Raw genomic sequence first — 16,551 nt, 5'->3', positions numbered from 1 at the left:
TTTTGCAAATCTACTAAGCAAAAATGATACTCAAATGTTAACTTGTTTTTCTTAGATTATTTAGTAAAACTGAGTATGCTGTCATAAGCCTGTGGCCATTTGGATTTCTTCTGAGAATATCCACATTCTCTGCCTATTTTTCCACTGAATTGTTTATTTTTCCAGTATCACTTAAAAAATAAATTTTAAAGTCCAAAGTCATCAAAGAACATAATCACTTCTGACCAATTAAACACTGTCTTTATTATAGTCATTTTTGCATAGAAAAGTCTCATTCATTTGGCATGTAAGGACTTTGGGGACAGTCTGCTGCAGGTGAACTTTGTACCATCTGTGATCAATTCTAGCAAGATGGCAAAAAAAAATATAGTGATTATATTCTCAGAGGAACAAATTCCTTAAGCTCCATAGTTAATTCATAAAGTCTTTTTTAAAATTTTTTATTGTTATGTTAATCACCATACATTACATCCTTAGTTCTTGATGTAGTGTTCCATGATTCATTGTTTGTGCATAACACCCAGTGCTCCACACAGAACGTGCCCTCTTTAATACCCATCACCAGCCTAACCCATCCCCCTACCCCCCTCCCCTCTAGAACCCTCAGTTTGTTTTTCAGAGTCCATCGTCTCTCATGGTTTGTCTCCCCCTCCGACTTACTCCCCTTCATTCTTCCCCTCCTGCTATCTTCTTCTTTTTCTTTTTTCTTAACATATCTTGCATTATTTGTTTCAGAGGTACAGATCTGTGATTCAACAGTCTTGCACAATTCACAGCGCTCACCATAGCACATACCCTCCCCAATGTCTATCACCCAGCCACCCCATCCCTCCCACCCCCCACCACTCAGCAACACTCAGTTTGTTTCCTGAGATTAAGAATTCCTCATATCAGTGAGGTCATATGATACATGTCTTTCTCTGGTTGACTTATTTCACTCAGCATAACACCCTCCAGTTCCATCCACGTCGTTGCAAATGGCAAGATCTCATTCCTTTTGATGGCTGCATAATATTCCATTGTGTATATATACCACTTCTTCTTTATCCATTCATCTGTCGATGGACATCTTGGCTCTTTCCACAGTTTGGCTATTGTGGACATTGCTGCTATAAACATTGGGGTGCACGTACCCCTTCGGATCCCTACATTTGTATCTTTGGGGTAAATACCCAGTAGTGCAATTGCTGGATCGTATGGTAGCTCTATTTTCAACTTTTTGAGGAACCTCCATACTGTTTTCCAGATTGGCTGCACCAGCTTGCATTCCCACCAACAGTGTAGGAGGGTTCCCCTTTCTCCACATCCCCGCCAGCATCTGTCGTTTCCTGACTTGTTAATTTTAGCCATTCTGACTGGTGTGAGGTGGTATCTCATGGAGGTTTTGATTTGGATTTCCCTGATGCCGAGCGATGTTGAGCACTTTTTCATGTGTCTGTTGGCCATTTGGATGTCTTCTTTGGAGAAATGTCTGTTCATGTCTTCTGCCCATTTCTTGATTGGATTATTTGTTCTTTGGGTGTTGAGCTTGATAAGTTCTTTATAGATTTTGGATACTAGCCCTTTATCTGATATGTCATTTGCAAATATCTTCTCCCATTCTGTCGGTTGTCTTTTGGTTTTGTGGACTGTTTCTTTTGCTGTGCAAAAGCTTTTTATCTTGATGAAATCCCAATAGTTCACTTTTGCCCTTGCTTCCCTTGCTTTTGGCGATGTTTCTAGGAAGAAGTTGCTGCGGCTGAGGTCGAAGAGGTTGCTACGTGTGTTCTCCTTTAGGATTTTGATGGACTCCTGTCTCACGTTTAGGTCTTTCCACCATTTGGAGTCTATTTTTGTGTGTGGTGTAAGGAAATGGTCCAGTTTCATTCTTCTGCATGTGGCTGTCCAATTTTCCCAACACCATTTGTTGAAGAGACTGTCTTTTTTCCATTGGACATTCTTTCCTGCTTTGTCAAAGATGAGTTGACCATAGAGATGGGGGTCCATTTCTGGGCTCTCGATTCTGTTCCATTGATCTATGTGTCTGTTTTTGTGCCAGTACCATACTGTCTTGATGATGACAGCTTTGTAATAGAGCTGGAAGTCCGGAATTCTGATGCCGCCAGCTTTGCTTTTCTTTTTCAATATTTCTCTGGCTATTCGGGGTCTCTTCTGGTTCCATACAAATTTTAGGATTATTTGTTCCATTTCTCTGAAAAAAGTGGATGGTATTTTGATGGGGATTGCATTGAATGTGTAGATTGCTCTAGATAGCATTGACATCTTCACAATGTTTGTTCTTCCAGTCCATGAGCATGGAACGTTTCTCCATTTCTTTGTGTCTTCAATTTCTTTCATGAGTATTTTATAGTTTTCTGAGTACAGATCCTTTGCCTCTTTGGTTAAATTTATTCCTAGGTATCTATGGTTTTGGGTGCAATTGTAAATGGGATCGATTCCTTGATTTCTCTCTCTTCTGTCTTGTTGTTGGTGTATAGGAATGCCACTGATTTCTGTGCATTGATTTTATATCCTGCTACTTGACTGAATTCCTGTATGAGTTCTAGCAGTTTTGGGGTGGAGTCTTTTGGGTTTTCCACATACAGTATCATATCATCTGCAAAGAGTGAGAGTTTGACTTCCTCTTTGCCGATTTGGATGCCTTTGATTTCTTTTTGTTGTCTGATTGCTGTGGCTAGGACTTCTAATACTATGTTGAATAGCAGTGGTGATGGTGGACATCCCTGCCGTGTTCCTGACCTTAGGGGAAAAGCTCTCAGCTTTTCCCCATTGAGAATGATATTGGCTGTAGGTTTTTCATAGATGGCTTTTATGATATTAAGGTATGTACCCTCTATCCCTATACTCTGAAGAGTTTTGATCAAGAAAGGATGCTGTACTTTGTCAAATGCTTTTTCTGCATCTATTGAGAGGATCATATGATTCTTGTTCTTTCTTTTGTTAATGTATTGTATCACGTTGATTGATTTGCGGATGTTGAACCAGCCTTGCAGCCCAGGGATAAATCCCACTTGGTCGTGGTGAATAATCCTTTTAATGTACTGTTGGACCCTATTGGCTAGTATTTTGGTGAGAATTTTTGCATCCATGTTCATCAAGGATATTGGTCTGTAGTTCTCCTTTTTGATGGGGTCTTTGTCTGGTTCTGGGATCAAGGTAATGGTGGCCTCATAAAATGAGTTTGGAAGTTTTCCTTCCATTTCTATTTTTTGGAACAGTTTCAGGAGAATAGGTATTAATTCTTCTTTAAATGTCTGATAGAATTCCCCTGGGAAGCCATCTGGCCCTGGGCTTTTGTTTCTTGGGAGATTTTTGATGGACTGCTTCAATTTCATTAGTGGTTATAGGTCTGTTCAGGTTTTCTATTTCTTCCTGGTTCAGTTTTGGTAGTTGATACATCTCTAGGAATGCACCCATTTCTTCCAGGTTATCTAATTTGCTGGCATAGAGTTGCTCATAATATGTTTTTATAATTGTTTGTATTTCTTTGGTGTTGGTTGTGATCTCTCCTCTTTCATTCATGATTTTGTTGATTTGGGTCATTTCTCTTTTCTTTTTGATCAGTCTGGCCAGGGGTTTATCAATCTTGTTAATTCTTTCAAAGAACCAGCTCCTAGTTTCGTTGATCTGTTCTACTGTTCTTTTGGTTTCTATTTCATTGATTTCTGCTCTGCTCTTTATTATTTCTCTTCTCCTGCTGGGTTTAGGCTTTATTTGCTGTTCTTTCTCCAGGTCCTTTAGGTGTAGGGTTAGGTTGTGTATTTGAGACCTTTCTTGTTTCTTGAGAAAGCCTTGTATTGCTATATACTTTCCTCTCAGGACTGCCTTTGCTGTATCCCAAAGATTTTGAACAGTTGTGTTTTCATTTTCATTGGTTTCCATGAATTTTTTAAATTCTTCTTTAATTTCCTGGTTGACCCATTCATTCCTTAGTAGGATGCTCTTTAGCCTCCATGTATTTGAGTTCTTTCCAACTTTCCTCTTGTGATTGAGTTCTAGTTTCAAAGCATTGTGGTCTGAAAATATGCAGGGAATAATCCCAATCTTTTGGTACCGGTTGAGACCTGATTTGTGACCTAGGATGTGATCAATTCTGGAGAATGTTCCATGGGCACTAGAGAAGAATGTGTATTCCGTTGCTTTGGGATGGAATGTTCTGAATATGTCTGTGAAGTCCATTTGGTCCAGTGTGTCATTTAAAGTCTTTATTTCCTTGTTGATCTTTTGCTTAAATGATCTGTCCATTTCAGTCAGGGGGGTGTTAAAGTCCCCCACGATTATTGTATTGTTGTCAATGTGTTTCTTCACTTTTGTTATTAATTGCCTTATATAATTGGCTGCTCCCATGTTCGGGGCATAGATATTTACAATTGTTAGATCTTCTTGTTGGATAGACCCTTTAAGTAGGATATAGTGTCCTTCCTCATCTCTTACTACAGTCTTTGTTTTAAAATCTAATTTGTCTGATATAAGGATTGCCACCCCAGCTTTCTTTTGGTGTCCATTAGCATGGTAAATGGTTTTCCACCCCCTCACTTTCAATCTGGGGGTGTCTTTGGGTCTAAAATGAGTCTCTTGCAGACAGCATATTGATGGGTCTTGTTTTTTAATCCAATCTGATAGCCTGTGTCTTTTGATTGGGGCATTTAGCCCATTTACGTTCAGGGTAACTATTGAAAGGCATGAATTTAGTGCCACTGTATTGCCTGTAAGGTGACTGTTACTGTATATTGTCTCTGTTCCTTTCTGATCTGTGCTGCTTTTAGTCTCTCTCTTTGCTTAGAGGACCCCTTTCAATATTTCTTGGAGGGCTGGTTTTGTGTTTCCAAATTCCTTTAGTTTTTGTTTGTCCTGGAAGCTTTTTATCTCTCCTTCTATTTTCAATGATAGCCTAGCTGGATATAGTATTCTTGGCTGCATATTTTTCCCGTTTAGTGCTCTGAAGATATCATGCCAGTCCTTTCTGGCCTGCCAGGTCTCTGTGGATAGGTCTGTTGCCAATCTAATATTTCTACCATTGTAGGTTACATATCTCTTCTCCTGAGCTGCTTTCAGGATTTTTTCTTTGTCTCTGAGACTTGTAAGTTTTACTATTAGATGTCGGGGTGTTGACCTATTTTTATTGATTTTGAGAGGGGTTCTCTGTGCCTCCTGGATTTTGATGCCTGTTTCCTTCCTCACATTAGGGAAGTTCTCTGCTATTATTTGCTCCAATATACCTTCTGCCCCTCTCTCTCTCTTTCTTCTTCTTCTGGGATCTCAATTATTCTAATGTTGTTTCATCTTATCGTATCGCTTATCTCTCGGATTCTGCCCTCGTGATCCTGTACTTGTTTCTCTCTCTTTTTCTCAGCCTCTTTATTTTCCATCATTTGGTCTTCTATATCGCTGATTCTCTCTTCTGCCTCATTTATCCTAGCAGTTGTTGCCCCCATTTTTTATTGCACCTCATCAATAGCCTTTTTGATTTCGACTTGGTTAGATTTTAGTTCTTTTATTTCTCCAGAAAGGGTTTCACTAATAACTTCCACGCTTTTTTCAAGCCCAGCTTCTATCTTTAAAGTCATAATTCTGAACTCTAGGTCCGACATCGTAGTAATGTCCGTATTGAGTAGGTCCCTGGCTGACGGTACTATCTCTTGTTCTTTTTGCTGAGGTGATTTTTTTCATCTTGTCATGTTGTCCAGAGGAGAATAGATGAATGAGAGAACAAAATGCTAACAGGTTAACAACGTCCCCAGCAAATATACTCTATACAAATCAGAAAAGACCTGAAACCAGGGGAAAAGAAAGGGAAAGAGAGAAAAAAGAAAGAGAAAAGAAAGAAAGAAAAAAAAACCAAAAAGAAAAAGATTAAAAACAAAAACAGAACAACACACAAAAAAAAACCGAATATGATCAAATATGATCAGGCTAGTGCATAGATCAATGCCACACACTAGATTTTGGGCGAATTTTGTTCTGTTAGAAAAAAGTGTCTCCTAAAATTTTAAAGGAGGAAAGACTTATATATGTACAAAATAAGGGTTGATACAATGAAGGGATGGAAGATGACTGTAAAGATGAAAATTATAAAAGATTTTATAAAAGGAATTGATAAGAAGTTGTTTGAAAAAAGAAAGAAGATTTTTTTAAAAAAGGGAGAGAATGTGATCAGGCAGGAGACTAGAACAAAGCCATACACTAGTGATATAGGGTATATTTTGATCTGTTAGAAGAAACTGTATCTCAAAATTTTAAAGAGAGAAGAACTTATATATATATGCCAAAAATAAGGGTAACTACTATGAAGGGATAAAATATGACTCTAAAAATGAAAAATAAAAAATGTTTTTTTTTAAAAAAGGGATTGATAAGATGTTGGTTGAAAAAGGGAAAAAGAGAAATTAAAAAAGAAGTTTAAAAAATTAACTTTGAAAAACTAATGAATCATGGTAAAAAAAGCCATGAATTCTATGTGCAGTATTCCCCTAGCGCTGGAGTTCTCCCGTTCTCCTTGATCGGTAAACTTGGTCTTGGCTTGCTGGCTGTTCGTGCTGATCTTCTGGGGGAGGGGCCTGTTGCCATGGTTCCCAAATGTCTGTGCCGGAGGCAGAATTGCCCCGCCCTTGTCGGTCCAGGCTAAGCAAGCTGCTCGGGTTTGCTCTCAGGAGCTTTTGTTCCCTGCAAGCTTTCCGTACAGCTTTGGAGGACGACAGTGAAAATGGCGGCCTCCCAATCTCCGCCCCAGAGGAGGCAAGAACTCGGGGCTCCGCTCCTCAGTGGGTCCCCAGAGAAAAGCAGTCAGTCACTGCCGTCTCCCTGGTCTCTGGCCTGTGACCGAGCATTTCTATGTCTGGCACCCGACCCCGTGTGGAGTCTCCAAACCCAGCAGATCCCTGTGGTGCGCTCCTGCGCCGCTCCTCCCGGGGGAGGAAGGGGAGTCTCCCCGGCTCTGCCGCTTGTTGGGTCCCTGCTGGAGGAGCAGTGGCCCGACCGTGTCACCCATCACGGTTTATGGCAACCCCGAGCTGAGAGCCTGCGCCTCGGCTCCGTCTCTGCAGCTGGCTTCCCCGCTCCGGTACCTGGGAGCTCTGCTGCACTCAGGCACCCCCGGGCTTTCTGTGACCCCGAGGGTCCTGAGACCACACTGTACCGCGAGGGTTCCATCCCCGCTTATCCACTAGAGCGACGTCCCTCCGCGGAGCCGACTTCTAAAAGGTCCGATTTTGTGCTCCGTGGCTCTAGCACCTGCCAGAAGCGGCGGACGGAGGCCCCCTCCCCCGCCGTCTATCCTCCCGAATATCGCCTCAGATTCACTTCTCCGCACGTCCTACCTTCCAGAAAGTGGTCGCTTTTCTGTTCAGAGAGTTGTTGCTACTCTCCTCTTCGATCTCCTGTTGAGTTCGTAGGTGTTCAGAATGGTTTGATCCCTATTCAGCTGAATTCCTGAGACCAGACGAAATCCAGGTCTCCTACTCCTCTGCCATCTTGCTCCGCCAATTCATAAAGCCTTTCATACCTAAAGAAAAATTAATGATGACATAGGTTTGCATATATCTTTCATAGCTGTTTATCCCTTCATAAAAGTTGAATTATTTAAGGAATATACTTGCCGAAATATATATTTTTGTATTTGATTATTCTTAAAACTTGCTGAAATTTTTAGAAGACACAATCCAGGCAACTGGCAAACTGGGAAGTATTTTGTGCCTGGGTTCTTGAGAGAGACTGGAAAGGTTTACTTCAACTTTCAAGAGCAGTAGCTTTCCTCTGCAGCGTTGAGAAAAATTAATTCAACCTGTATATATTCAGATATCACTCTGTGCCACTCTGAACTTGGAATGAAGCAGTGAGAACATAATGGGTGAGGAGCTTTCTCTTATGAAGTTCGCTTTCTTACAGAAGGTAATGGACAACTAAAAAGTAAAGAAAAAGGTAATTTCAGAAGTTATAAGTACTACGAAGATAAAAATACAGAGAAGGACCAAGGGGAGGAGGGATTACTTTCCATAGGTGTTAAGGAAGGCTTTCAGAACAAGTGACATTTGATCTAAGTGAGAAGGAGCTGACCTTGTAAAGCTCTGATGGGGGCAGAGGGTGTTCTGGCTGTGGAGAGATCAGCAGGTGCAAATGGCCTGAGGCAGGAATGAGCCAGGCATTTTCTTCTTAATTTTTTCAGAATTGAGAAATTATTTGCAATTGAACAGGCAGAAATTTTCTTTTGTTTTAAATCTTGGAAAATATAAAGTCTGTACTAGCAATATAGACCGATATCAGACCAATACTTATCACACAGACTTGGTAGGAAATTCTTTTGATTAAAAGATTTTAAAAAACATGATTTAGGGGATGCCTGGGTGGCTCAGTCTCAGTTAAATGTCCGACTCTTGATTTGGACTCAGGTCATGATCTCAGGGTCATGAGATCAAGCCCTGTGTTGGGCTCCACGCTGGGCATGGAGCATGCATAAGATTCTCTCTCCCTCGCGCTCTGCCCCCCCCACTCACTCTCTTCCTCTCTCTCTAAATAAAAACACAACACATAATTTAGTAAAATATTGACATTTATTGAGCACTTACAGTGTGTTTAACACTGTGCTAAGCACTTTACATATATTATCTCATTTGATCCTCATCATAAGTCTATTTTGCATCATCCCTTTTTTACAGATCAGGAAACTAAGGCATAGGGAGGTAAAGACTTTTCCCAGTGTCACCCAGCAAGTAAGTGGCAGTGCCAGGGTTTCCGATCCAAACCTGTCTCAAGAGCCCATGTCCCTAACTCTCTCAATGGGAATGCTTTTACTTCTGGGTACAGCCTATGCCATGCGATTATCTAACTCCGATAGCACTCATATGGAGAATGCTCCATGGGCCAGCTCTGCGGTGGGTGCTGAGGAGGCCTGGATAAATAAGACACCATCCCTCAAGTCACACTTGGTCCTCCCAGGGAAGAGTTAGAGAAGCCTTCCCTGAAGAGAAGAAGCCTAAGCTGAGTTTTGAGAGATGCACAGATGGCGCGTCAATGGAGAGGAGTATTCAGGCAGAGGAGGAGCCTTGGGGAATGAGACTGAGCAAGATGCGCACAGGGGTGATTGATACCTCAGTATCCCTAAACCTGGAGCAGAAGGTGGGATGTGGTGGGTAGCTTGGCTCGTGGGAAAAGCACAGTAGGTCACGAGAGACCTTCAGTATCCTGCTAAGGAGCCTTGGCTGTATATCTAGGTGACAGGGTGCCATTAGAGGGTTTATTCAGGGAATGCCCAGGTCATATTTGTATTCTAGCAAAATTTCTTTTACTGGATTGATTGTCAGGACCAAGAGGCAGAAAACCCAACTTGGGAGGTTTTGAATGCTTCGCATGAGAGATATTGAGAACATGAAGGCACTAGATGGACCAGAAAAGAAGCAATGGATTCTAGACATGTTTAGGAGGAAATGTGAGCAGCATTTGGTGATAAATTGGTTTGGGGACTGAGAAGAGGAAAGAGTTGGGGTGAGCTCAGAGGTTTCTGACTTGGCCTCTGATCCATTCCCACGTGTCCCTCATCTCACCCAGCCCTGTTTCATATGCAGGAGGCATGGAGAAAAAGTCTGTGGGTTGGATGAATGTGATCATTGGGGAAGAAATAATCAGAAAAGATTTATAGGAAAAGCAGGAAAAAATAGGCTCTTGAGGGAGCCTGAGGAAGAAAGAAAATTCAGATGCAGAAAAGGAGACTAAAGACTGAGTTCTGAGTCAAAGACACGAAGAGGAGCGCAGGGAGTCAAGTCAAGGAGACTTTGGAGTCAGGGAGGGAAGCAGTCCGAGAAACACTTTAGGAACATGAGTCTGACGGTAGGCTGGGACTGGGCTGTGGCGGGGAGGAACAGAGGCAAGGGAAGTTGTTGGAAGGGTATCACAGAAATCTAGATTAGAGATGGTGAGAATCAAAGCACCCTGGTGCCATGGGGATGGAGATTATGGAGATTAGCCGATGGACCAAAGGAACACAGCTGCAGAATGCTGCAACGGGCTGACTGATGGGGCAGGGAGGAAAGGTCTGGAATAATAACTACGGGCTGGATTGCAAGGGTTGGAGGCTTGGTGACTGGGGGAGCAGAGATGCTGTTTATAAAGAGCAAAGCCAGAGGGATAGGAAGGACTGGGCAGGGCAGGGAAGAGAAGCGTTCCCCTTGAGCATATTGAATTTGGGTTGCAACAAGACTTCCAGGCAGTGATGTCCATGGGTTTCTGGGAATCTAGGAAAATGACTTTATCTTATCATGTGTAGACCAGCCCTCCTATCCTGCATGTGTCCACACTTACTCTGACCTGCTTCCTGTTAAAATGGATGAGCAGCCCATGCTCCGACCAAGCCCAGTTGCTTCCCCCTTCTCAAGAGCATTGCTCCTGTTGTTGTCCTTCTGTCCCCTCATCTCAGCATTCTCCCTCTCTGCTGCATCATTGCCAACAGCACACCAACCTATATCCTGTCTTAAAAACCAAACAAACCCTCCTTTGACTTCATGTTTCTCTCCAGACACTGCCTCATTTCTCTGACCCCCCTGTAGAGCAAAACTCCTTAAAAGAGTTGTCTAAACTCGCCGACTTTGCTTCCTCCCCTCCCATTTTCTCTTCAGCTCCAGCCGGTCTGGAGTTTTTGTCCCCAGCGTCTCCACTGAATCTGCTTTTCCCAAGATTTATGTGACCAAATCCAGTTGCCTAACTCATTCAGATACTGGGGATCCCTCCCTCCCCCCAGAAACACCCTCTTCTCCTGGGTTTCAGACACCACACTCTTCTGGTTCTCCTCCTACCTCATTGGCTGCTCCCTTTTCATTTTCTATGTTGGTTCTCCCCTAATTTTTCATCTCCCAACACCAGGTACCCCCGGGGCTCAGTCCTTCATGCTCTCCTACCTGACCTTATCCACTGCCGGAGCTTTAAACACCATCGTGCGCTGGTGACTCTCAAACTGCCCCTTCCAGCTCTGACATCTATTTTGAATTCTGGACTTTTCTATCCCAGAATGTGTTGAATGTTCTTCATCATACACACACACACACACACACACACACACACACACTGAAAGTAAAATATTTTTGAATTTATGAACACTTACTTATTTCAAAACTACATACTTGTTCTATTGGCTGATATATTATGTACATCATAACAGAAGGAGGTACATATTAAATAAAAATTTTAAAGTAACTGGCTAGCATCTTTGGGTACTACATTTATCATCTGGCAAGGTCCATTGCTAACAGTAGTGGTTGTAAATCTATCTTTCAAATAGCTTTTTTGTTCATTGCTAGTCTTTTGGCTCAGCTCTTGTCAGATCTGATTTCTGTTTCAATGTCAGGATATTTGACAAAGAACTAGTCCCAGAGTAAAAGTTGCATCCTCACCGCTCTTCCCTGTCCCTGACCCGGGGCTTGCATTGTTGCTTGTAGCTTCAGGCCAGGGTTTTTGCAGGCTTGCTTGAAGTTGCTGTCGATTTTGTGCCAGTTAGTTTGGTTGAAGATGGATAATATAATCAGGAAATCTATTCAACCAGGCAAACTGCAATTCTCAATACATTGAAAAGAAGGAAAGCTGTCAGCACCTTTCCACTTGGAGTTGTGGAATGCCTGTCCTTCTCTCTCCTTGGAGACTTTGTGTCTTCACGTGTTGTGTCTATGACTCATGGAGATGTGGACCGACTGAGGGACCTATCTTATATCATACACTGAGCCCATGGACCTTTCTTTGTGTCTTATTTTTAGGTAAAAATTAATAGGCATAGATGTGCAAAGGCTTTGCCCATACCCAGTGGATCATTTCGTAAACCCCCAAGGTGTAGTATTTGACCTTGGAGACCTCACCCAGTCCGTCAGCAAATTTTGTCACATCTGCCTTCAGATTATATTCTGACTCTAAGTAGTTTTGTCTTCCTCCATCATTACCGCTCTATTCCAAACCACCAGCATCCTGGGCCCAGTCTGTTGTGACAGCCTCTGAGTTGTATCCTACCCTTGCCTGACTCACTGTGTTCTCCGCATCACAGCCAGAAGGTCTATTAGGAACATAAGTCAGACCGTGCCATTCCCCTTCGCAAAACCTCCAACACACTTTGAGTAAGGTCTAATTTCCTTACCATGACCTTCAAGAACCTACATCATCTGGCCCTTGCTTGCTTTTTAGAATTTCTCTCCTATCCCCCTGGCCCTTTCACTCTGTTCCTGCTACACTGGCTTTTTTTTTTTGCTAACAGGCAATACCATTGCAAGGCCATTTCCCTAATTTCAGTCTGATCTCTGCTCAGAGAGGAAAGCCTGGCCACTCTTCTGAGACCGCAAACACACGAACTCCACCCCCACCCTTGGTCTTCCCTTCTTACCCTGTTCCACTTTTCTTCACCATACTTCCCTCTAGGTAGCATTCCACGATATATTTATTGTCCATATCCTCCACTAGAATGAGAGTCCCTTGAGGGTAGGACCATGTCTGTCTTCTGTGCTATAGCCCCAGCTCCATTTAGAACAGTACTCTGCACATAATTAGTGCTAAGTATTTAACTGAATTAATGAATTTTCACAGGGACAACAGGTGACATCCCAAGGATAGCCACTCACATTAAGAGAAAAGAGGGCAAGGGGCAAATCTTTGGGGAAATATTTAAACTGAGGGCAAAAGAGGCACTCTAAAGGAAGTGACATCTCAGCCCCCATTAACTAGACATGACGAGAACATAGCATGCACTGGGGAGCCCAACCAGGAAGGCGTCAAGTCCACTGTCTCAACTCTAAGAACATTTTCGAATGGCAAACCTGAACACACACCAAAACCTGAACAGGTGTGACAGCTCAACCTCTGAGCCAGGGTGTTGCTCTCTCCTGTTATCCTGAAACACTCATTTAAAAGCGTTTTGAACCAGGATCCCAAGGCCATCGTGTGGTCCTAGCCTCTGAGCTGTGACAAAGCAGCAGCCCCTGAACACCCTGGGAATCTGTGGGGGCTGCTTGTGGCTTTCCTTCAGAAGTCAACGCGTGACTCTTAAGGAAACAGATGCTAGAGAGTGACCTCTTTTATTAGGTTCACCATCTTCACCACAGAGAGACCATAGTGTTTGTCCATAGCCTGAAATACTCAAAGGCCATCCTATTGAAAAGAAGGTGAGCCTTCAGGTCTCTTTGTCCCCATTAATCCTGGTCCCTGCTGGTCTCTCCCATTTGCATCAGAAAAGCTTTCTTGTATTTTTTTTTTTTTAAGAGGGGAGAAAACAGCTGTGTGGGATTTGAGAATGGGATTTTAATGGTCACTGAAGACACACAAAAGCTTTGCTGTGATCCTGAAGTATTCTGGGGGCAATTGACTTCTTTGTCTGGGGCAGCAAAACAAGCTGGCTGCTCAAGGAGAAAAGAGAACCAACTGGAACGTGTGATTGAGGTCTCTTCAGGCCAGATCTTCAGCACATTTGCAAAAAAGCAGTTTTCAGGCATGTCTTCAGAATCACTCTTTGTGATTTAAGCTCATTTTTACCTTGTGAAAGGTAATTTTTACTTTGTGAAAGTAAAGTTAAAATTACCTTGTGAAAGAAACAAATTAATTTGGAAAGTGCTTGGCAGGAATTATTTCTGTAGGTCTTTCTGGAAGGAAAATGGAAACTGTGAGCGACAGTATGAGTTTGTTTATGTGAAGCAGGCCTTTCATGGGGAGAAAAAAAGAACTGGTACCCTCCCTTCTGCAGGCTGGCCCAAGGGGCATTTCTCAGCCCTTTGCTCAGTTGGAAAATTGCAGCAGATGTGGGACATTGTGAAGCTTCTCAAAATGTAACCTCGAAAAGGCTTTGGGGGTGTAAATAGTTCTAAGGACGTGAGCGGACACCTGGAGCTGAGGGAGCGCATCTAGTTAAGCTTTCCAGGGAGAACCAGAGCCTTTCTTGTGCGCCCGTGGAGGGGACCCGTTTTCCACCAGAGGAATTACGACCATGCTGATCTGACTCTCAGTTATGGTTAGTGAGACTTTGAAATCATTGCCATCATCTGGCATTTTCCCGTTGGGCAAATGAATGTTACAAAAATGGAAATGGCTTGGCTAGAGAGGCTCTGGACAGCCTCGGTTTTATTTACTTTCTGCCAGCCTCCACGACAGTTGACTCCTTAGAGCCAGGAAGGAGTTATTCTCTCCCTCCTGGCCTGCGGGCCCTAGGATAGTCAGGTGGGACACAGGATAAGAAGCTACGAATTCGTAGTACATAATTCAGCCCAGCTTTTCATGGGAGATGAGCTGAAACCAGAGTCATCAGGGAAAACACTATCCAGGGAGGCTGCGTTTAGAGACTAGGTCCGGAATTTTAGACTCTGTCTGCCACAGGTCTAGGCATCAGACCCATTATGTTGTTTGCCGAGAAAGCAAGAGTTTGGTTCACTTGTAATTTTTTTTAATATGATAAAATTAAATAAAAATGATACCTGAATATTAAAGAGACAATCCAAACAACCTTAAAAAGTATTAAAATTTAGATTTTAGAGTAGACTTTATGGATTGATTGCGTTTAATTGTAGACCTAGTATTTGAAATGTGGCATATTTTAGCTTATTATGATTTAGAAAAAACCTTGTTTTGGGTTTTTTTTTAGATTATGAAGTGAATAATGAAAAGACACTTTTATTAATGGTAATAGAGAACTTTGCCATGTTTAACCCTGAAAGTGTATATGCAGATTGCATTCGTCAGATAGCGTGAAAACAGATATTTCCCCTCACAGACATTAAAGAGATACAATAGCTAATTTTGTCATGTGATATTTTGATTTCTATTTCTCTCAGCAGCTTAAGTATGAGAGAGAATGTGTTTATTCTAGTCAGACGCCCCTAACGCCACAGAGAGAATCCTTGGCAAAGTCTTGAATTCAGTCTGCACTTTTGCTAGAGACCTCTCTCCCCCTTAAACTCAAAGCTCTTAATCTCACCGTAGGTATATTTCATAGACTAGCTGTGGGACCTTGGCCAAATCATTTAACGTCCTTAAGTGTCTGTTCTGTAAAATGGAGTTAATAATAGCACCTAACTCCTTAGGGTTGTTAGATACTTAGGGTTGTTTTTAGGGATAATTGAGATAATGTATGTAAAGCTTTTGGCATGGTGAATAGGAGATTATAAGTACTCAGTAAATGTTAGCCATTAGAAAGTCTCTTTTGATGGTTATGTTGATGTTTGAATATGATACTAGAGAACCCATTTAAGCATATTTACTTTATATTCATATTCTAAAACGAGATATAAATCTACATTTAACTAACAACATCAGAAATGTAGTCAGAAGCATAGTTTATTCATTTCCTTATAGTTTATTCTTTGGGGAGACATTTACCATGGTTTACTCTTCATAACATATTAACTTTATGATAAACATGAAGCATGTTGTGTTGGAGAGCTTATTGGTAAGATTCTCGAGATTACCCTCCCCACAGCCACCAGAGAGCGAGACCCAGCTCTGGTCATATTCCTCTTCTTTCAATGGCTCCTCCAGACGAAGAAAACCCAAATGCGTGGCATTCAAGAATTTTTAAAATCTATCCCAACCTTCCTTTCTTCCTTCTCCTCCTATATGTCGTGCGTGACTTTTTATGACCTGCCCCTTTTCCTTCTTGGAGAGATCCTTCTCATCCTTTAAGGTCCCACACAAATGTGGCCTCCTCTAGGAAGCCTTCAGGGAGGCCATCAGGCAGAATTAATAGCACCCTCTTCTCTGTTCTTTTGGCGTTAGGCCTGTGTTCAATAAATGATTTTCACTTTATAATCCTTCTGACAGCCCTGTGAAATAGGAAAAGTCATCAAGTGCTTGTGCTCAAAAATAATTAGGACCACTGTGATCCCTGTTTCCAAGGAGCTCATGATCTAGGGACCATGTGAACACCTCTAAGAGTGGGCAACAGGGATCATGGCAAGAGGTGTACACGGAAGACCCAAAGGTGGTACACATTCTGTATTCTGGGTGTTTGTGTGGAGGAGCGTGGGGTCAATGCCATCTCTTTACCTTTATCTCTAGCACTTATATCATCCTTCCTTGGCTCTTGTGCCTTCACTGACCAGATCATGTCCCCCTTTGGCTAGTCAGTTGCAGGGCTGGGACATATTATGATGGAGCACAAGAACGCTGCATTTTGTGTCCAAATGGAACCTTCCAAAATGAGGAAGGACAAATCACATGTGAACCTTGCCCAAGACCAGAAAATCCTGGAGCCCTGAAGACTCCAGAAGCTTGGAATGTATCTGAATGTGGAGGTAAGTGTTCCGTCTGCCCCTTCTTATTCCTCTGGTTTCCAACATGACTTAGAGAGGGTAAGTAGCGTTTCAGTGCAAACAGTGCATACTGCACTGTGGGCTTCCTACGGGCAGGGACCATATTGGCTTCATCTTTGGCTCTCCAGTGCCTATCTCCATGCCCAACACATGCTGGGCTGATGCTCGCTTGAACAAATAAATGAAAAGCTGATAGAATACATTGGCAGAAGAAAAGGTGTAAGTGTTGCTGTTGCAATCTGTACTCACTGTAATTAAATATACCTTGAGACCTGAGTGATCTCCCAGTGTACGGGGA

At 42.4% G+C, this 16,551-nt stretch overlaps 1 protein-coding gene across 3 annotated transcripts in view; it reads left to right on the top strand.

Annotated features, from left to right (window-relative positions):
- Positions 1 to 16,551, top strand: part of SCUBE2 (signal peptide, CUB domain and EGF like domain containing 2) — a 72,774-nt gene that overhangs the window by 43,691 nt on the left and 12,532 nt on the right. For all 3 annotated transcript variants that reach the window (XM_027579591.2, XM_027579593.1, XM_027579592.2), the window contains one exon: positions 16,065 to 16,235. In XM_027579591.2, the coding sequence (XP_027435392.1) occupies positions 16,065 to 16,235 (171 nt within the window). The remainder of the gene's footprint in view (positions 1 to 16,064; positions 16,236 to 16,551) is intronic.

The sequence above is a fragment of the Zalophus californianus genome, chromosome 11 (genome assembly GCF_009762305.2).
Source record: "Zalophus californianus isolate mZalCal1 chromosome 11, mZalCal1.pri.v2, whole genome shotgun sequence".
Classification (NCBI taxonomy): domain Eukaryota; kingdom Metazoa; phylum Chordata; class Mammalia; order Carnivora; family Otariidae; genus Zalophus; species Zalophus californianus.
This window is presented reverse-complemented; position numbering and strand designations above follow the sequence as displayed.